Source organism: Thunnus thynnus, chromosome 4 (assembly GCF_963924715.1).
Source record: "Thunnus thynnus chromosome 4, fThuThy2.1, whole genome shotgun sequence".
NCBI classification, from domain to species: Eukaryota; Metazoa; Chordata; class Actinopteri; order Scombriformes; family Scombridae; genus Thunnus; species Thunnus thynnus.
The window spans coordinates 33,488,211-33,511,435 of NC_089520.1; the positions used below are offsets into that span (position 1 = coordinate 33,488,211).

A 23,225-nucleotide genomic window follows, 5' to 3' on the forward strand; every position below is an offset into this window, starting at 1 on the left:
ACTATTTTAAATATTTCTTTTTTTCCTTAGTGCATTGTCGAGGAGCTGAAACCTAAGATAGGACGTAATAATAAAGAAACTTGAACTTGAACTTAATTCATAAAGACCAAACTGAAACAAATGGATTACTATAATCAACAAGACAATAGAAACCCTGCTTCCAAAACATCATTATGTCGTTGCCATTTTGTGTAGCTTACATTACATTTTCATTTACATTCTTAAACTACTCCGTGACTCCATCTTGATTGCACTTCAACCGTCAGACTGAAGTCATCATGATTTTGATTTAGCTAATGAATGCTTTAAAATAAATGTCATATGTATGCCTCTAAACTTTGTGTAGCACGACACTATTTCTCCAAAATAAGGTACATTTATGTCAGGAACCTTTATCCATTATTGATTCTGGTGGCCTTGAGCTTTTCTGAATGTTTGTTTGTTATGCTCCTCAGTGGCAGCGAGGTGCACATACTATACCACATGAAGTGTATCAATTATGATATTTGGTCCAATTAGTAACTTCATGAGAAGCCATTGTACTACATTTGCACTTGTACACCTTACAAGTCCAAATGCTGTTTCTCATAGAATGGCTACTTTTTAGATATGAGAGCCATCATTGATAAAAATGATGACTACAAAATCTGACCTAAAACAATGGTCACTTCTTATGTAGAATCTCCATTACAGTGCTTTTAAATGCTAATGTCCATATATATTGATATTTATTGAAAGGAGTGTGACCAAATTTAACTTTGGCACATTTTCTTTAGTAAGTTTATGCCACATGAAACTAGTTGCCTCAGCAGTCAGTTTTCATCTACAAGTGAATAGGACCAAGATTATTATATTTACTGGCCAGAAAGTCAGAAACTACATATTCAGCCTTAAAGGATTTGGCTGGTGACTTTCTATGTTTTTCTTTATATCTACAAATCTCATGTGCAGAGCCAAACTAACAATGAACTGATCTACTTCCAAGTATTGTGTGTGTATCCAAAGCCTGATATGTCTGATTCCTCTGTGCCATAGCCCTCTGTTGTTGTCCAAAAACTATTAAAAACATGTCAATGAGCCACACAGCTCATTGACACTGCACCAAGTGACATGTTTCTTCACCCCAAAAAGTTTGGGCATATTAGTTTGTTTAGAAACCGCTCCAAAGACTAATAACAGTGATCACGTTTTCAGTCTCTGGAGAGTAGTTCTGTATGCAGGAACCTGGTTCTGTTTACAGAGCCTCGCCAGCTTTTCTGCTCCCCGGAGACAGAGGAATAAGATCAGGCTTTGAATACACACACACAATACTAGTAAGTAGATCAGGTTATTGTTTGTTTGGCTCTGCACTGTGTTGACAATAAGAAAAATATAGAAAATCGCCAGCCAAATCCTTTTAAGCTGCAGACATATAAAAAAAAACTTTCATCATTAGTTCAGATAGTCAGTACCCAATACGTTGGAGAGTTAGTTTACACTTCTCTGGCATCAGCTGACATGGAGAGAGCCAGATAGCCATATTAACAACTCAAAGACAAAATAGCTTATATTTTTGAAAACTAGCACACTTGCTACTAATTTTTCAAAAAGTATTGTAGCCATTATTTAAGTGCTAAGAGCTAGTTAGCCTAGCTGACCTCCCAGAAAAAAGTCACACTAAACTACATTTACAGTATCTGTGCAAGCTAGTATGTTTGCCTGTTGTTAGCTAGCACATCAGTTTTTATTTACTTAAATTTTGCTGCTCATGTGCCAAGTACCAAACTGACCTTATTTAGCTCCATAGCCTACACTAAAACTAAACCACTGAGATTTCTCCAGAGTTTCTCCACATAAATGTCATCTAATCATGAAATGTATAGTAAATGTACAGTACCAGTCAAAAGTTTGGACACACCTTCCCATTCCCTTGAATTAGAAAGTGTGACCAAACTTTTCACTGTTACTGTACATCTACTGTCAAATGTACTAGTGCAGTGCCCGTTCAAAACGTGCCTGTTCAGACCTGGCCGATCACTTGTCCTCCAGCCACTACTTCATCACATAGAGAAATTAATACAGTTGATGTGAGGTGTGAATAAGTATATACAGAAACATTCTCTTATACACAGATGTTATAAATATTAAGTACTGTAATAGTAAATAAATGTTCTTTTCTCATTTCAAGTAGCCTAAAATAAGGGCTGCATTTAAAAAATAAAATTATGCATCCCAAAATAAAGTGGCTCGATCATATTGGGCGCTTAGATCATTCCTATTTTCTGTGCCTTCATGTCGGATTTGAGTGAAAAAAATGATTTTGAACTGCCCCCATCGAAATTATTTCCATCATTTTATGTGCATATATATACAGTCATTGTGTACTGGGGTCTGAGCACTTCCACAACATGGGTGAAATATGCTCAACCGTGCTCCTGAATGCCTCCTATGTAGACACAATGGTTTACTTGCTGCTGCTGCTCTGCTAAACATGCTGCTCATGCTATGTTTGCTCCAAAGATTTGTGCTTTGTTTGTAGTGGCACTTCACAATCGCCACAGTCTTGAAACATATGAAGTATCGCATTAGAAAAGCTTAATGGAAATGCCAAAATTAAAAAAAAACCTTCCTCAATTTCTCCAATAAGTTTTTACAATTGCTTGAGGTAGATTTTGGAAATGTCGAAAACGGGTTTATGCACAAAATAGTAAATGGAAACGCATTTGTCGAATAAATAATGATGTAGCAGACATTTAACTCACGTGGCTGATCAGTTGTTTCTTCTCTCGCTGTGTTCTGACATTCTGAAATGTTGCAGTCAAAGGCTGGCTGTGAAATGTATGTCCACTGTGACCTCCCAGAACTTGTTCATGTGCTGTTTCTCCCTTGCTGCGGCCATTAGAATTATTAAATTTCTTTGCCTTCGTCTCCGGATAGCATGAAACATGGCCAATACTAGCTGACATGAAAGAACAATTACAACTTCCTTTCAAATTCCTGAAGACCTCTTCATTTCTTCATTTTTCTCTCGTCAAGGCATTATAACTATTTGTTTTGTTTCCGGTTGACAACCTATACTTCTTCTACTCTGTTTACTGGCGGATTATTTAAGCCTATACCGCCATCTTTTGACAAAACTATGTGTAGCCTAGTTTATTTCTCCAAACCAGTTGATGAAAACGCACCTAATTCGCATTTTCCTTTTTGCAACATTCCAAAAGTTCGCTTAAAATTCTCTTGTGAATCTAATGGAAACACAGCTATTGTTAACTTTCAACCCATGCTAATTGACCTCATTTAGAATAACAGGTGATCTATTCATAAGCAATGAATCCACATGGACGTCATTTTCAGGCTTTGACATTATTCACCAAAATTGCATTACCATCAGCATGAAGGTAGCTGTGAGATAATACATTAATGTAGTAATATGAACATGATTTGCAGATTTTTAGCTCTGGTCTTCACTTCCTGCTGTGATACACTTCTTCATGGATCCTTCCCTTTGATAAAGGTGTGTGTTACGCTCTATGTGTAGTGGGTGATGAGAGTGTTTTGGGCTTTGGAGCGTGTTTCATATGAGGCAGTGAAGCGTACATGCAGTTGCTGGTGTCTTGAGCTTCTAACTCCATGTCTGGAGCCCAGTAGGCCGGATACATCTGCTCAACACATCAACTCTGCTTTTATTGAAACAAAGCGAGCAGGCCCGGCTGAGACACATGATGTGTCTGAGTGCTGCCTGAATTTCCTGCAGCGAATAACTCCCTTATGAACAGAAGTAAAAACAGGGACAGTTGCCTCGCTGCATGCGCTTTCACTGATAAACCGTTCAGCCATAGCTGATCTTCTGTGTTCATGCTGCTGCAGGTTCATGAGCTGAATCTTGATCAAGTCAGGAGAACAGCAGCGCAAACCCTCGAGCTGCCAGAGTCTGTACTCCAGGCTCCAACAAAAGCGCTGCTCCTTCAGTGTGTCTCTGATTGTTAGTTATAAGAATATCCTGATCAATTTATTGAGTGGGCCTTCCGACACTTCACCACTGCAGAGCTTTAGTGCGGAATGTGTTGGTGAGTAATTGTGGGGGAAACAGTTTCTGGCCCATGCTTCTTTGTTGCAGGACTATCGAGCTGTTAAATAGGGAGAATCGATTAAGTTGTGTTCAATGCGATGGCTCATGAGAGGCTTCTTCCTGCGGGGAGTGATGATCAGTGTGAGGGTGTGAAGGCGGGCTCCATAGGAGCCTTGGGGAGCAAGACAACAGGGCAATGAATTACTGGGACAGCAGAGAAACAAGGATGAGAAATTTAAGACATTATATGTGAATGACTGTCCTGGAGGTGTAGCTGTATGGCATCAGGAGATGGTTGTAATCATGCTGCTCATATTTCTGTCTCTTGCAGAAAATGGTCCTTGCAGTCAGCAGTGTACAGTGGTGGCAGGCCGGGCTCACTGCTCCTGCTTCCCAGGGTTCTCGCTAATGACAGATGGACGCATGTGTGAAGGTAAGGACTGCTCCATCTCATAGTGTTGCCATTGGCCATAATTGGAACAATTCACAGAGCTCGTATGTATCCCTTAAGCTTAGTCCCTCAAGCTGGGTTTGCACAAAGTAACAAACAACCCAACACCACCAACAATACCACTCACTGCTACATAAATGAACAACAAACACATGCAGCCATGACAACAAAACAAGAGTGCAATGGAGCAGTTTGTCTAGAGATCAGGACACTTTTTAATTGGATGCAGTCACTCATGAAGGAGGAAAATGCAGGTCTTGTGATACTAAACAATGCATCGACTGATTGGGCTTCTACTTCCTGGTGGTGGAGACCGTTGCTTGTAGCATGAGTCAACCATAGCCAATTACTCTGTGGTAGCTGTAGCTGCAATAACAAACACTTGACATTGCATGTGATTACTTAGTTTCCTTCTTTTCATAAAACTGATACGGTGGCACAACAGTGGCACCTCGGACATAATTCACAACTGTAGTGTGTTGTAGTTTAAATGACAATAATCATGTGTGCTGTGTGGTGTCCGCAAATCAGGATGGTAACAATATTGATGTATCTGCTCACTATAAACCAAAATTACATAATTTCCTCAAGTAATAAAAAGAATAGGGCTGGCAATACTCTATATTTCTGTTATTTTCTATAAATCTCATGAAAGAACCAACAATACATTAATATGTCTTTTAGTATTTTTCGACTTCCCTATAATGTCCGTGGCACTCATCCATTGGTTATACTGGAGGCATAAACCTGTGTCAGAAATATATAGTTTTTTAATAATTTCCTAAAACAGCTGGGAACTGTAGTTTTTAGCAAACTTAACTCAAACAGGAGTAACGTGCATTTGTTGGAGCTGCAGGACGGTGTTTGTTGGATCAACAGATAAACCGCAGTGTGTGTGTTCATTGTAATGAAGGAACATGTCACCAGTACAACTATGGCATAGAGGAATAATTTATATTAGGATTTAGATACGCACACAATACTTGTTAATAGTTCACTTCAATGTTGGCTTTGGTCTTTTCATGGGATTTGGTGAAAAACTTCAGAATATCATCAGATTTATCCTTCCTTAGTATTTTCATGTTATGCTATTTTCTAATCATTTTTACTCCACTCCATGTATTAAGTATACACATAATTTATATAGTTAGTAGTTATTTTGCAGATTAAAATCACTCTACGTATTATTTCTTATTTTGGCAATACATCAAATGACAATGTATAAAGTAAAAGGGTCAATAGACTACTTTTCCAGTTTATAAGGTCCACCTATTGCAGCCCTGCAGTAAATCCTAACTTCATGAAGGTTATAATACTCAGTTTTGGTTGAACTGTTTTTGAGTGGTGCTGAATTTACGTACTGTAATGGTCATTTCAGAGGCTGTAGCTTGTGGAACTGTTGAACTGTACTTATTATACTGAGAGGTGTTTATAATATGTAATCTACCATCGTTGCCATAAATGGAGTGGACAAACTATTAGAAACACCTCTCAGTATGACAAGTACAATTTGACAGAACTGGCAAGTATAACCTTCATGAAGGTAGGATTTATTGCAGGGTGTTAAGTAAAGGAACTAAATACATCTTTCACTACTGCTATCCAGGACACATTATCAGAATAGGTAGCTCTGAAGGACCCTGTTAAGCTTCATTACATCCTAAAAGAGTCACCTACATCACTAATAACAATGGAAAGTTCACAATATAAAGATAGCTGCTCACCAAATAAAGGCTCGTTGGAGGTGCTGGAGCTGAGGATAAATGTGAAATGACAGTAAGAAAAACATCCACACAGTCCAAGTTAACATTATACTGTGGGAAAAAGTCATCACAGAGGTAGACCAACAACATTAAAGGACTAGTGTGTAAGATTTACTGGCATCAATGAGGCTCCAGATTGCAACCAACTAAATACCTCTCCCCTTCCAAGCATGTAGAACGCGAAAAACATGACAGGCCTTCTCTAGAGCCAGTGTTTGGTTTGTCTTTTCTGGGCTACTGTAGAAACATGGCAGTGCAACATACTTTGCATATTATGTTCCATTTAGTCCGTTTCGCCAGATGCCACTAAATTCTACACACTGCACCTTTAAACCTCACCCCAGAAGAGAATGTAATTGTTACCGTGCCAAAGACTGTTTTCCACGAATGGCCTTACAGTAATAAATTTTCTGTAATAGTTAGTAAATTGATCCATGAATTTGCAACAGGGCTAAACCTTGGCAGCAGTTTTTGAGAGAAAAAAAAGTGATGTATAGTCCACCTCTGGAATTCGATGCACACCCACTCGATAAGTATTGCTTGTGAAAATCCCTGCTTACACCACATGGTACTGTCAACTGGACAAGATGCCATTACAGAGGTGGATAGTTAGAGAGTGAGTGATATTTACATGAAAAATGTTTGCTTGTATAAATGCAACATCATGTAATGCTTAGTTACTGCTTTGAGTAATGGATTTCCCTGCAGTTGTAACGCTGAATGTATACATTGGAAGTGCAGTCCTGGCTGGGTTTATTTAATCTGTCTGTCTGTCAGCAGACAGCATAATACCTCTGGATGCATAAGCACTACATAAGAGTTAGTGTTTCCCCTCCTATCACTTCACTCAGTGAGCAGAGTAAGGACTTTCTCTCCTAAAGTGTTCCCACATGTGAACACGTGGGTGGGCAACACTTGGATCCGACTGAAATGAAACAAAGCAAAGCAAAAAAGCAAAACAAAGCACCACAAGATGTGAACATGAGGGGGGGTTTTGAGGCTTTGACAGACTGTGAAGTAAACTGTGTAGTGCTTGTTGTTGTAGATATATCATAAAAACTGTGAAAACACTGTGACGGCATTAACACCTAGGATGTTTGTAGTAAAGTCCTCTGAAATTTGTTCAGCAAATGTAAGCACCCCTATCAGAAATACTGATGTGATTAATCATGGCTGTGTTATATTTTAATTCACAAGTTTACAGGGTAAATAAAGCTGATTTTATCTGCTGCTCTCCCTATGGTGTTTTCAGCTGCATATGAATGTGAATGAATAGAAACACACATTTGTTCCCATGGAGATGTGTGTGAATGAGCAAGGATCCTTCCAGTGTTACAGGCAGGATGGGATGTGTTCAGAAGACTCTGCATAACCTGAATAAAAAATGTGTTTGTTTGATGGTTAATCAGCACTCTGACATTATTTCTGCTCATCACCAAACTGTGAAAGGATATTCTTAAGTTTCCCAGGCAAACACACACAGACAGACTGGTCATTCACACAACATAGCGGTTTGTAGCTCTAATGTATGTGGTTGCCACCTTCACCCACTTATGAAATTCACTCTGAGGACTAAACAAACCATTGCGGGCAAGGTTAGATTTGTCTTGCATTCCTCTAAACAGTGCAGGAGGATCAGCTTTCAGAGTTATTATGTGGACGATAACTGTGGATGAGACTCTGCACTAAATAGCAATCAAGGCACACTGCATTATCCTCTCTGTGGTCACATTGCTAACATAATCTTTAGGTTTGCATGGCTGGGATTGTTGGAGAGAGATATTATTTTACTCAGCCAAACCTTGCGGAAGATACTTACACTAATCGACCACATCATTTTCAGAGTCATGGACCCGCCCTGTCAAACAGAGAGAAGCCTTGAGGTCCAATCCAGGCCAAAGGTCATCATAGCTGTTTCACTCAAAATGGAAACCCATTCAAATCATTATCCCAATAGAGATGTTTCAATAGTCTGTCCTTTTAAAAGTCTAAGAGCAAGGCTAGTGCTTTCATGGCAGGGCAAAGACTAGTGTAAGCAGTACTACTGCATAAAGGCCTGCACACCAGGTTTTATTTCATGGCTAATTCAGTTCATTCCAATGGAATCGCTGCGATAAGTGGATTCACTCTTGGGGGTAAGTGAATGCAGATTTTTCTCATTAAGTTCAATTTTGGTGAACTTTGACTCGTAAATTTGCATCGTTGTCCAATTGCAACCTATCTCCTGACAGTGCCAGAGAGTCCAAATGGTGGAAGGTATCATAGCTCATTAGCTTAAACCTCCACTATCAGGGTAAAAGTTGTTCCACAAGTTATGAGACAGGAGCTCGCCAGCCACAGCAGTTCACCAACTAACTCTGTGAGTAGTCACTACGTCACCGAGCTTCCCAACCCACCTATTTCGTATGGATGATGAATGTCACTTTGTGGTGTAAGCACTGAATTGCAGATTAAAGATGTTTCCACAACCTTGAAAATCTTTTTGATATTTTGGAGAATACATGGAGGTGGAAAGAGGAACACAATAAGATGGAGTTCCATACAGATAAGGAGGCACATGGCTAGCTGTTGGTGTGTGGGTGAAAATAATTTCTTTGATGTTTTGCTGAGAATAGAAAAGATTATTATTAAGATTACATCGCATCTTGTGGCCTTCTAGAGGATGGAGTTGCTCAGTTGTCATGGAGATGGTTTAGCAATGATCACGTGACCTATAAATGGAATTTCAGTAAAGTAATAAAAGGTGGTCATATATGGGAGGGGGAGATTGTAATCCCTGTCTCAGTTGAAGGATGGTATCGGGCGTCAGATGTGGATGACCTTTGACCCCTACTTCTTGTTCCATACTATGAGTGGTTTTGGTCTAGTGTTCACAGACAACTGACTACTATTTTTGGTGTTCATTCAGTCTCCTGTCCAGGGTCCTCACCATTTCTTGCAAATAATTTAGTAATTCTATTAGTGAACACAAATTAGATACTTGCTGCAAATCCACAGCAGCTGTGGAATAATGTAAATAAGACATTGTTAAATACAGGCCCTGCACACAGGTGTTTTGAGTAATAAGACCTTGTTACAGGTTTGAAATGAAAGGCAGAGCTATGCTGAGAATTACATGAGGTCACCAATCTCCATGTACCAATGGCTGTACTCCATTGACCTGTGCCAGTGTGCCACTTGTTAAGCAGCAGCAAGGGTGGGGAAACCAGCTTAAATCGGAGTGCAGGTGGCATATAAAGCAATAGGTATGACCTTGAGTCTCTATCGGCTGATAGCAGGTACTGAAGATGCTAGTGTAAACTTGAATATAATCTTGATAGAGACAGTAGAGTAGCTTTTTTATGTGGATTCAGCCATGACAAGTCTTGACAATTATGAGTTTATCAGTCTGTGTTGTTTGCAGAAGCCATTGATTCAGCATAAGTTTCATGTGCCTTTTCGTGTGGGCGTTAATTAATGGGTATAACAACAGTCACTTCTAGGTAGATGACTGGTGGTTGATTTGAATCGTGGAGATATGTAAACTTGGCAAACTTGTTTCTTTCTGTTGTCATTTTTAGCCGTAACTGTAATGTTTGAAGATATATAGTTAAACACGGTGGTCCGACCTATCTGATATTTCTGCTGGCTTTACTTTATGTACTGTGTTGCTTTGCTAGCGCCTTTGGTTTGTTTTGTTTTGTGGGGGGATTTGCAGTGAAAACCCAGAACGGAGTTTTGAGTTATCTTTCTTTTATGTTTGTGAAACTGGATTGAACTGAACTGATTAGGAGTTGTGGGGAAAACAAAACGGACCCTTTACCAAGTGTATTGAACTCTGAGACTGTGAGATGAGTTTCACACGCACATCCTCACACACTGGAAAACCCGAACCCTTCTCCACTCTTTATCATCACCCGGCACACCCATGCACAGCAAAACTTAGCCATTTTCCCTTCAGTTGAGAGTATAGCTCCCACTCTGGCATCCTCCATCAGCTGTGCCGGTGTGTTAGTGACACGGCTCTACTAGTTTAAAAATGTCTGTGAAGTTTGCGGACATAGTAGCTGAATCTGTCCATGGAAAAAAAAAATTTCAGCGGATATCTTAGTTACAACGAGATTGAGCTAGCAAAGCAGTTTTGTGTTTATATGTGAGGTATGTATTCAGTTTGGGAAATGCCGCAATCTCCAGAAAGCATGAGCTCAAGTTGGCTGGCTGACTCATAATCAGGGACTAGAAATCATCTCTGTTGCTAGGTTGTTACTAAGGGATGACTGTTATATGCACTCAAGGGTGTGCTTTACCTTTACTGTTGGCACTTCAATGATGCTTACGGAATTCGGCACACGCACCTCGTTCCTGACTTGTCCTGTACCTGACCTGACACTGTCGTGCCAACAATGATGGTAAAGCACACCCTCTTGTGTAATATTGCTTAAGTGATGTCCAGTAATTAAACATCTGAAATCAACAATGTTTGCATTTTCATAGTTTCTGGATTTTTCAAAGTGGGAGAAGAATAAAATGTAATTTTAAGAATTTCTTTTTTTTTGTGAACAATTTTTTTTATTGGCATTTAAATTCTACTTTACACAAGTAGATCACAAATAAAGTAGATAAATATACAGTAATCCCAAATGACCATGCATTAATATCTCACCCACTGTTACTTCAGTAACAATTCAGCCAAATTTCTTTCTTGATTGTTTGAGTGAAATGTTGAGGTAGACTAGATCTTGTAACCTGAGGGTGCACCATGTTCTCTTCTATTGGTCTCCAAGACACACCATAAGCAGGATTTAATCATTTGGTGAAAGGGCGCAGTACAAATGAGCAGTGATACCACTGGAGGTTAGGTACGCCAAATCCCCCATCACCTTTTTGTCTTTGGAGAGCTGACAGTTTCAGTCTGGGTTTTTTACTCCCCCATACAAACCTCGATGTTAGAGAATGGGTTTTTCCAGTGGTCTTTAAGTGGTGGTAAAGGTATCACTTAGCTAAGAAATTTGATTCTTGGGAGGACATTCATTTTAATAATGGAGATGTGAGAGTTAAATGATAACAGGAGAATTTTCCATCTTTGTAAATCTGCTTCTACCTCTGTCATAAGTTTCCAATTGAAGGGTGGATTAACACTCCTAAGTATTTGATGTTCTGAACCACAGGGATATTGAATATGGAGGTCAGTTGTCTTGCTGATGCATTTAGTGGCAGTAAAGCAGATTTATCCCAGTTAACTTTATATTTCGAGATCTGACTAAAATTACTGGATATGTTTAGAAAGTGGGGAAGAGACTGTGGGACATCCTGGATAAAAAGCAATATATCATTGGCATATAGAGAAATAAAGTGCTTGGTGTCATGCATGATAATAGGTTCATGACAAACTGATTGTCTGACAGCCTGGGCCACAGGTTCAAGAGAAAGAGCAAAAGAGAAAGAGGGCAGCCCTGATGGGAGCTACGAGATACAGGGGTTTAGAACAGGTGTTCCTTGTCAAGACCATAGCAGTGGGGTATGAATAAAGAACTTGAATCATAGCAATGAAATGATTACCAAAACCCATAGCCACTCAAAGTGATCAGAAGCCTTCTCCACACTAAGAGAAAGGGCAGCTGTTGAGGAGTTAATGTTATTAGAGAACTCAATGATATGGAGAAGCCGACGTACATTGTCTGAGGCAAGGCAGTTTTCGATATTTGGTCCTTACGAATTAGAAAATTCATATATGGTTCCAATTGAGAGGCTAGCGCTTTGGCATATAGCTTGATATCAGTGTTGACCAGTCTTGTGGATCTTGGATAATGGCTATGTTACTCTTTTTACAGGATGAACCCTTTGAAATTACAGAGAGAATCATATCCATCAAGAGAGGTCCTACCTAGGGCCAGAAGGCTAAATAAAATTCTGGAGATAAACCATCTAAGTCTGGTGACTTGCCTTTATTCATCAACAGAAGAGCTTTATGGAGTTCAGATGAAGACAAAGGAGCTTCAAGATCAGTGTGATCCTCCTGGGAAAGCAGTGGAAGCTGCAGTGGGTTTTAAGAGCTAGAGCAGGATTGGGTGCCATAACTTATCTCTGATGTATATAAACAGGAGTAGGATGCACCAAAGTTATCATTAATTTCTGTGAGGGATTGAGGGATTTCTGTTGGGTCTGTACACAAATTACCAGTGATGGATTTAATAGAGGTTATATTTGGTTTTCAGTTTCATTGCTAGCAAGTGGCTTGGTTGTGCACTATTTAGATAATGATTTTGCTCTGTGTCTGAATAAATGATTGAGGTCTTTGCTGAGTAACTCCCTCTTAAGCAACAGCTCAACGTATAACGTTCAAGGCCATAATGTATTCTGCTATACTTCAGAGATGTCTTTTCCTAATTTCTGAATATCCTGCAGTCTGGATTGATGATTGATCTGATTGCAGTCAGATTGGAAGCAAACCCAATTGTTTTATCCCTGATGTATCCCTTCAGTGCCTTCACAGAATACCGGGATCATTATCTGATGGTTTATTAGTTGCAATAAATTTATCTAATTGTACATTCATTTCTTTTAGGAAGGTTTCATTCTGCAGTAGTGTGGAGTTGAAATGCCAATGTGCTGCATGCTTTGGAGTAGATAGAATGGTTATTATACCTTTCACAGTTCTGTGATCAGAGAGAGACATGGAGATGAAAATGTAGTCAATACAAGAAAAAGATTGATGTCGTAAAGGGAAACAAGTATATTTTCTCACTGGGTGTGCAGTCTGCCAAGCATCTACAACAGAACAATCTGTAGCCCATTTCCGTAATGCACTCGATGCCAGACATTGTTCTCTTGGCTCAGTGATCTCAGTTCTGTCCAAAGAGTGTAGCCAGACTGCATTAAAGTCACCCCCTATTATTAGAGCAAATTCAGATAATTCAAGTATTGTATTAGTTAACTAGTTATAGAATTCAGCATCAAATACATTAGGTGTATATACAGAGAGAAATGCCATTTTTGTCCCATTTACTACTGATTTTATATAAGCAACTCTCCTTTCAGTATCTCTCCCACATCCTAGATCCATATATTGAAAAGTATGTTTTGCAAGGATTACTACACCTCTATTTTCCATTTTTTCTTGAAAAAGGCCACCTCTACTTTTTTCTCCATAGGAAGTCCGTAATGTTTATTTGTTTCTGAGGGATATTTAGGCCTCACCCATTCCAAGATAGTAGTGTAATGTTAGTCATGAATGTATAAAAGAAACAGCAGTGCCACCAAGAGATGCTCAAAAAAGTTTGATTTGATTTATTGATTGGGACAGTGTACAGTTTTAAACATTAAAGATGCACTGCACCGGAGTTAGCTCGAAGCTAAGCTAAGCTAGTCCCCCACAATCAAAACAACAGCATTACAACAAACAGTACAAAGCAAAAAAACAAACAAAACACATAGAACACACCATACAAAATACAAAATACAAAGCTACACACAACAGCACATCACATACACCCACAATATCAATTAGAAATTCATAATGTAAACTTGTCAAATTAAAAGTAAGACCCCCTGAGAAGACCATAAATGGAGTTTAGACTACAATTGTTTAATAAAGAGAAATAAGATCATTCCATAAGGTCCTGTCCCACATTCACCACCACCATGCCCCCTGGTCTCCTCTTGTTCCCAGCCCTATACCCCTCTCCCAAGAAAAGGGGAGAATAGAGTTGCAAACAAAAATGAGCAAAAAAGAGTGCAAAAACAAAAAGAATCAAAACCACTCAGCTTCAAGACAGAAGAAGAACAGCAAATAAGAAAGAAACAAAAACATCTTGTAATTATTGTTAATACTCAAATAAGGTCTGAATTAAAGTTACTTTACTGAATTAAGTACTGGATATCAAACATAAATGGATATCTTAGAAAATAAGTAAGAAAATAGCTGAAATCACAGAGAATTTAAGCAGTTTCAGCAGATATGTGTAGTATGAGTTTGAAAGTCAGAGAGGCAACGCCAAAACTATGCCCACCAGAGGAGAAAATAACCAGCGGAATAATATGCAACTAAGGGCTGAAACGCTAACAAAATGCCTGTTGCTGGTAGAAAAAAATTAGATTTTAGCATGTCAAAGGATTATTTTAGCACCTTACGTCTACCAGAGAGGAAAAGGTTTGTTTATAGTATATGCTGAAACCCATACATTGAATATGTTAAGATGCAATACATGAATGCAATGCTGACATCATGTCTACAGTAAAGATAGCACAACTGTGTAGCAAACTCCACCACATAACAGGCTGGCATAACGCTTTAAACAGCTGATATGACCAGTACAGTTTGTAAACATATGCAGGGAAATTACATGCACAGACATGCAATCATTTCTTATTCAGGCTCTTTTTAAAGTTAGTATTTCAGCTGAATGCAGGTCAGCTATTCTGTGATTTAAACATCTGTTACAAACACTGCATAACTTTCAACTGAACAGCTGTTCTGTTTTTACTCAACTCAACTCAACCTGTTCGCTGTGACTAGCAGTGTGTCCAGGTATATGTGTCATTTTTATGGAGGTTCTTGAGCTGCAGGTTGTCCGTGCAGCTCAGGTCAGGTCTGTCTCTCCCACCACACAGCACACAACCCTTTAACGTTATCTACTTTTGTCTTCTTAAAGGCTCAGTTTTTCAGTGCAGCAGCTTATAAAGACTTAGTTCTGGGTTCTTTACCCTGTTGGTAGGTCATCCCACCACACAGCAGCATTTTTCTGTTTGCTAGCAGACAGAAATGACAAGGAGGCACCTTCACTCAATACAAAGTCAATGGAGAGCAATGAATTGTTTTCTCTTCCAAGGTGGGGGGACTTAATTGCACTCTGTCTCTATATAGCAGGGACGTCTCCGCCTGGCAATACAGTCACTGTAATCTGGTTCGAATTGAACAGTGTGGCCAGCAACTTTCACAGGCACTCTTCTTGACTCATTCAAGATGTGGCCTCTATGTGTGAAGCACAGACATTTCACTATCATGACTCTTGGAGTAGCAGATGTAAGTTGCATTGGCCTGATGCAATGAGCTCGCATCAGCTCCAGTGGATTTTCAGAGTGATGTGGGAACCACTTGGGGATGTTGGTTGTTAGGTAGTCCAACGCATTTCCCCTTGCCGCTCCCTCTTTTAGGAAGATTAGGCGCAGGTTGTCTCATCTTCTTATCTCCTCAAGGGACACCAATTTGTTTTCAAGTTGGTTCAGTATTTTGCTGTGTTGTTATGTGGTGTCTTCAGCATTCTTGATCCCTACCTGCAGTGTTAAGGTGATTGAGCGCTGGGTCTTGATCTTCAGCATGTTTAGATAGGGTCTCTTGTGTGGTTCCTAGTTGACTTTCTAAATTTCAAATCTTTCTTTGAAGTTCTTTTCAGCCTGACTGACTTTTTCAAGGTAGATGCAAGATAGGCCACTGTCAGCTGGCACGCGGTAGTCTCATCGTCATCCATTTGTGGTTTGTCAACCATCTCTTTGGTTTTGAAATTGCGTGATCACGGCGACATTGTAATATACAAGGCAGGCAGAAGTTATTGTTCTTTTTTCCAAGTGTGATAGACTTGAAAGTGGTCTCATCAAAAGGTTTTGCTGTAACAAAGACAAAGGAGCTGGAGCAGAGGGAGTTCTACTCCGCCATCTTGATCAGGTCAGGCCCAAAAGTTTTCATTATTACTTGGGTCTTAATTTTTTAATTTTAAGAATTTCTAACACGGTAGTTGAACTTTTTTCGTAGATAAAACATATTAGACACAAATTATTACTCAAAGAATATCTTAAAACTTTCTTGGAGGGGATTTTCAAACTTAATGCAATCATATAAACTGTATTGTTCACTGTTTAATGAACAAACTCTTGCTTCACTCACAGTTTTAGCCGCAGTGGCTTCATTGTCATATGTAAACATAACCAAATCCAATTAAAAGTAACCTTACTAATCACAAACAAACTCAAAGCAACCAGCAAAATTTTACTTTTTTAATTCTTTTGCTGCCAACATCAGGATCTGTGACTGTAACAGTTCTTGAGTGTATTATTGTGTTGCAAAATAAAGCCACACACCATTGATATAGCTGTTTAAAAGATATGAAGTGGTTAATATGACTGGACAAGAAAAAATCATTTATCACCACACCCTCTGGTTTATATTTCACCTCGCCCAGCATTTTTTCTCATAGCACTCAAACTTGCAGGTGCAGTTGGATCAGCACTCAGTGACCTTGTGCACATGCCCTGGTGCCCTGGTGCTTTCTACTGGTGTCTGTGATTAAAATAGAATCCCATATCTTTTTGGAAAAAATGTTGTTCATATGCATGCTTTAAGTGGCACATATTCCTGTATTCACGTTTGTCATTATTGAGTTCTCACAGCTTGAGATCTAACCCTAACCCCCTAATCCCCAGCTTTTCATGAGTCCCACCAGTCTGCATCTGTGTAACCCTAACCCTCCTGTCTCAAACCAAATCTGCAATAAAGCCAAGGCTTACTTCATCTACCTCAGCTTGAACTTTTCAAAAAGATCTTGTTTTCTTCTTGCTTTTGCATAATAGTGCTGCCTACCAGACATCCTCCGGTCTCTTGATGAAATCTTTCTAAAACTGCTTTCGCCCTTCTCCATTTAACTAAGCATTTGTATTTTTTATTTATTTTTCAAAAAATAGACTCTTTGTTTCTGCCTTGTATTGGATCACTTCACTCCTCACAACTGTGTAATGTGGTTGTCCCCAGAGACCAGTCAGGAAAGGTAGGGACCTTGAGGCAGTAGGCACTTTTTCCTTTTCTTTTTTTCTTTTCCCTCTTCAAATGACGCACTGGAAATAATGCTGCCCTGCGGTGGAAGTAGAAGGCGACTTTCTGCACCACTGGCAATACGCAAACATTGGAAACAGGCCCGTCCATCCCTAGGCTTGACAGAGAGCAGGGCCCAGAGGACAGGGTGGACTCAGTGTGATTTGCCCCTGGAAATATCCTCCCTACAACGAAGACAACAGATGTCTCTCAGTTGAGGAACAAACAGGGACATTTGCGAAGGCAGGCCCCAAAACAAGAGTATGTCACAACAGCATGAGTCCTGTAGAGTCTACAGAGTGTACAGGACAATGTCAAAAGAGAAAATTGTTAATTTTAGTGAGTAAGAATGTGTTTCCTGCAAATCTACAGAGACTTCATATAATACAATAAACTGTGTTCTGTGCTGTGAGAGGTGATGCTTGTGCAGTGTTGGTAGGTGAATTACCTCACAGCAAAAAAGCTGCAGGGTGTTACTCACACACCAGGTAAATGCTGAAAACCTCAGATCAGTGTTTTTCCTCCTTCTGCTCCCTGTGGGAAGGTGTTGTAAGGCACACAGTTCATTCAAATTCCCCGTAGCAAAAGCTTTGAAAGTCAAGACAGGCATTTCAACAAGGGACTGCCAACGGATACACAGGCAACACAGGAGAATATGTTCCTCCTTTTTGTTTTGAGCCTTGGCTCCTTCATGCAGATTTGTACAAGACCTTTTCGTCAGGTTCCCTGTGGAATGCGCCATATTTCGAGGTGATCTTCAAATCTGGATGACTGCCACACTCTTGCATGCACACAAACGCACAAATTCACACACAATAATCCCAGTCCAACCCTATCAGCGCATCCAGCTAATCGGCCATGCGCTGCGATGCATGATAAGGGAATGCAGCAGTTTGATAAAGATGAGCCACAACAGAGTCACGATCCACTGTCTCGGCATGAGCCCACTAATGTCATAAATCAACAACGCCTGTTTACCGGCTGTGGTGCTGTTTGACTGATAAAGATTTAAAGGTTTGCAACTGTGTATTTTATTTCACACAAACAAGCATGACAAGCAAAATATCACTTCACTTTTGCCAAGACCTGATATTTTAAATTTGACTTGGGATTTACAAAGCACTCACTGTCTAAAGTTGATATAGTGGCCCACAAAACAGCACTGCAGGACACAGCTTTGTGTGCGGGTAATGTGTGCAGTATCAGTGGTACTAAAAACATTCAGTCCAGCTAAAGTTGAATTCCCTTATTTTTACATTTTTTAGTTTAAGACACCACCACCATACCAGCAAGAATACCATTGATTCTTTGTCCATGGCCACTCAAATAATTTCATTTCAAACTTATTTGCATAAAGTGGTAATTATCTACAATCATGGAGACATTACTTGTGTTGCACATTTCTTGCTGAATATGCTACCAAGCATCAATTACCACAGTACATCACTTTGCAGGCTAGATAGCTAATTAGCCAGTTTGCTCTTGTGCTTTAAACAGCTTAAAAACCTACCCATAAATGAAAATCAAAATGAAAAATATTGTTGTCCTTAAATCAGTATTAATGAATTTTGTGGGCTACTTTGGTGCAGCAGAACAACCTATAAACTCAATATTGATATATTATCACCATATAAAGTTGTTACAGTGAATGTGTTAGCCAAATTACACAATGTCTAGCAGACAGAGAACCACATTAGCATTCATTTGGAGTCATGTTTCCGGCCACCTGATGAATCTAAGTCCAATGTTCAGTTATTCCTTTTAGCTCTGTTTTTGTCTTCACCAACTGCTGAAAAAATATCCGTCTCTCTGCAGTCTGGTGCTGGGCAGGTAGCGTAGAGTGGATTTATTAGTTATTTTGCAGAACACAGCAGCCTGCTGCTGGAAATGACATTGATGAGAGACTGAACTAAAACAATGAAGTTATAGGCTGTTAAACCAAAACAATGAGCTAAAAGACAATAAAGCACTTCATAGAGCTGATCAGAGCTGCAGATTCAATAATAATAATAATTCTATGTGGGTTCAATATTACAAGTGACTCTTTTCACATGGCATATAGTCATTAGATCCATTGCTAATATAAAAATATAGATTAGTGCAGCTTTAATCATCAATACCATTGCATACAAAACGCTGTCTGTCCCCCCAGTTAACATGGTGTCTTGGTCAACTGTCAATGAGACACGTACATCATCCTCACTCAGAGGTTTTATAACTTAAGGAGCATTTCTGATGAATTTCCACACCTTTTTTTTTTGTTTTTTCTCATCAATGAATTTGAGAATCACTTTAACATAATATGTTGACCACAACAAGGAATGACCTGTTGGATTTTCATGCAGGCAAAAAGCAAAACATGTAATTTCCTAGAATGCCTCAAACTCCCTAACGTAAGAAAGACTTTCTTTGTTAGTTTCTTCAGTTTTTTTTGCTGACGTACATCTGCTGCTGATTCACTGAGCCCCATCACAGTGAAGTGACAGTCAGGGAGCGGGGGGGGATTACATCCAGGTCCTGTCCATCACAAACTGCGAGAGTCCCATCTCACCTCCACCTCATAATCTCTGTCCGTCTCCCTCTGCCCCCTCTCATTTCACACACAGTCACCTTTGTTCTTCTTCTGCAGATGTGGACGAGTGCGTGACCAACACCCACAGTTGTCGACCCAGCGAGCGCTGTGTGAACACAGTGGGTTCATTTGTATGCGAGCTGCAGGTCACTTGCCCTGCAGGCCACCAGCTGAGGAACAGTGTTTGTGAGGGTGAGTTCATTGTTGCTGATGTATTTCATTAAGCCAATCTACCCAGCACTCATACAGAGCCACTGAAGTAGTGGAAATTCTGATGCTGTCTTCTTTAATATGCAGAACATGTTGGCTTTTTGTTTTTTTGTTTTTTTTTTAGTGTAAGACAGGAAGGACAGGCAGAGTGAACAGTAAACAGTGAGCCTGATATCGATGAGATAAAATTACATACAGTAACACTGGATTATATGCTGCGCTGTTTCATTTGAGCCCCTTATTTATAGATAGGTCATCATTACTTTTATAATGAGAGGTAATTTCCAAACATGAATACATTGGCTATTTCTAACCAAAGTATGACTATAAATAGTATCAAAAATGGGATTTCATTTCAGGAAAAAATTAAGCAATATAACTTTAATGTCAGGCAACTAAAACGGTTGGCTTAAGTTAGGGAAAGATTGTGGTTGCTGTTAATAAAAAGGCAAATGTTAATATCAGGTCTGACACAGGACACAAACTCGCATGAAAGTCAGACTCACTACAAGCCCAACCACCAGCCTGACCGCCACACTCCATACTTTTCGCCTTGCTACATAGAGGGCAAGGCGAAAAGTAAGAGTTCCTTCATTGGCACTGTAAATTGTGAGGTGTGGATTGTCCAATATTGTTGTAATTTCTTGGCTGTGATACATCTAGCTGAAAGCCGTAATATTCATTCATACTGTATGAAGTTGTAGCATTCGTTTTGTGAGACTCTTAAGATTACCTTCAGTGTATTTTCACCTCCTAACACAACTTGGCAGTTATGTTTGGCTGAGGCTCGTGTGTGTTGGAGTGTGATACTCAGAGTTGCCAGTTTTTCAGCAGTTTAAAGAGGATCCAGCAACCATCAGTACACACATCCAACACCCCTGGCTCAAACTGGCACTGTGTAATAGATGCTCGTACATGCACACACAGGCTATTCTGGTCCTAGTGTTTGTCATCTCTTGCCCTCTATTGCTCTCTCTAATTGTACTGCAAGAAGTCCAAAATAATTTGTCCTTAAATGGCCTCTTTAGGTCTCACAAATCCTTGAATACAAGACTATAGTGTAGTACATCACAAATAGGTGTTGTGGCTAATGGAGTATCCTGGCCTTATTGATGGCGCACAGTTGTTTTTAGAGGGGCTTTGTAACAAAGACAGGCTATATTTAGACTACTCATTTTTATCTTCGAGCCTTTTTCAGATGCAGAAGAGTACAATCAACATTACTGACACAAAAAATCTACACAAATCTCCAGAGCAATGTGTTGAAATCAGAAAAAATGGACAGATTATTTCCAATCATTTTCATCCAAAGATTCTAATCGCACTGTGACAATTGTGTGTCTGTACTCATGACACAAAGCCAGCTCAGTCAGCAAAGCTTCATTAAGATTTATGCTAATTCTTTTGGCCCCAGTAGTGATGTTTGTGCTTCAGCAGATGCCCAGATTCAATATGTCACAAGATAATCACCCAGAGAGGAAGCATTGCGCAGGCAGTAAAGCATATGAAAGCTCTGTGACTTGTGTCATCAGCACTTGGCAACAGAGAGGACTAATCAATGTAGCTGGATGTTGAAGGTGATATTTAGTCGACCATCCAACAAGGATAAAACTAATTAGCTGCATGAAAGAAAGATAAATCTTCCCTGTGACGTCAGAAATGCATCCCTCTGATGAAGATTGGTAGAGAAAAGCTCAAATTAAGACTTTCCACTTGTGTACCATGGGACGAATCTCAGAGCCCTATATAACATTAACTCCTGAGAAATTGGCTTGCGGCACAAAGAAAAAAAAAACGAAAGGAGCAAATCTTCCATTTAAACGCCATCCATTGCTCATGAGATTCAATAACTGTCATTTAAGAAGTTTTGTTCAACTTCTGTTAATTGCAGAGTTGGAACAAGTGATATTTTTATGGGAGGGGAATTTTTCCTCAAATTAAACACTGACAGAGTGGAAGTTTTGATTTCAGGGATGTTTCAACTGTTTATTCTGTGCTTGAGTCACAGTGCCACCTACTGTACTGTTAACAAGCTGAGCGCTCAGACTGAAGCTGAGAGAGTTGACAGCAGATTTACAGTCACTGAATACACTGAATGTAGTGTGGATTATTTTGGTTTGTCAGGATGACTCATTGCATTTATGCTTATCCCATAAATGTACTATCTGCTCTTTCTTACAGACATTGATGAATGTGTTCTGCGAACCCATAACTGTGGTACGGGCTTGGTGTGTGAGAATACAGTGGGCTCTTTCCTGTGTACTCCCAAAAACAAGTGCATGACCGGGTTCACACAGGACTCTCATGGCAACTGTATAGGTAAGAGGCTGTCAGTGCGGCTCTCTACTGGCTGTCAACTTCACGAACAGTCATAGAAGGCAAACAAAATATTAGAAACTCTTAACACATGACCATTAAATAGCTAATAGAGAGTATTGGCCCCAGACTTTGTCTTCAGAACAGATTCAGTGCTCCTTGTCCTACTGTCTGTCCTTGGCTGGATTAATGAACAGGTTCACAATTTTTCAAGTCTTTCTTCAGTCAGGTCTCAATATGAACAGTGAAAGAGGTTTTCCTCGCTGTAATTATTCCTCCTGTTCATACTGGCTATTAAAAGATCCCCTTCAAATGTGCTTTCAATGTAAGTGATGGAGGCCAAAAATCCACAGTGTGTCCACATTTTGTGCAAAAATGCATTTCCAAGTTGATGTGAAGCTTATATGAGGCTTCAGCAGTCTGAGTTAGTCATATCAAGTGGATATCTGCCAGTCTTTTTAGCATCAAATTCCCTCTTTGTGTTTCCCTATTGAGCTTGAAGTATAGTAACAAAAAGAGGAACTTTGGCACTAAAAAGACTGTAACAGGTTGGCAAAAAAAATCAGTTCACATGAGAATTGTGATTCTTATCTTTAGAATAGGTTCACGAAGGCCAGAAATGTATTGTGTAACGTTAATTAATGATGTTATGATAGAACTAAAAAGGAAGAAATCAACTGCAAGGGTTATGCTAGAGTGAGCTTGTAGTTGATCTTCATAAAAGACAAGCGTTTGGGTGCATTTTGGATTTCATAACTTAATAATTAGCAAGATGAAGCATTTAGTGAATACTTGGTACCCGATCACCCAGCTGACCCACGTTAGTGGAGCACCAAACTCCAGCACTAACAAATGAAAACAGCTGACCAACACACTGCAGAATCCAACTGAGAAAAGAACTCAGTCCATAGTCTGTTTAATTTCTAAAACCTTGCGCTTTGAAAAAAATGCCGCAGAACAGAGGCTGCTCTCCACTGCCAGAGACACAACTCTTTTCTCCCCCTCTTACTCCATTACATACCAACTTCTGTTTTTACGACATTTAACCAGTGATGTTGGTCAGTAAATGGCACTTTGATGATTCC

The 23,225-nt window shown here is 39.6% G+C and overlaps 1 protein-coding gene across 2 annotated transcripts in view; it reads left to right on the forward strand.

Annotated features, from left to right (window-relative positions):
* Positions 1 to 23,225, forward strand: part of fbln2 (fibulin 2) — a 79,604-nt gene that overhangs the window by 40,085 nt on the left and 16,294 nt on the right. For both annotated transcript variants that reach the window (XM_067588409.1, XM_067588410.1), the window contains exons 8-10: positions 4,380 to 4,481; positions 19,672 to 19,806; positions 22,006 to 22,143. In XM_067588409.1, coding sequence (XP_067444510.1) covers positions 4,380 to 4,481; positions 19,672 to 19,806; positions 22,006 to 22,143 — 375 coding nt within the window. The remainder of the gene's footprint in view (positions 1 to 4,379; positions 4,482 to 19,671; positions 19,807 to 22,005; positions 22,144 to 23,225) is intronic.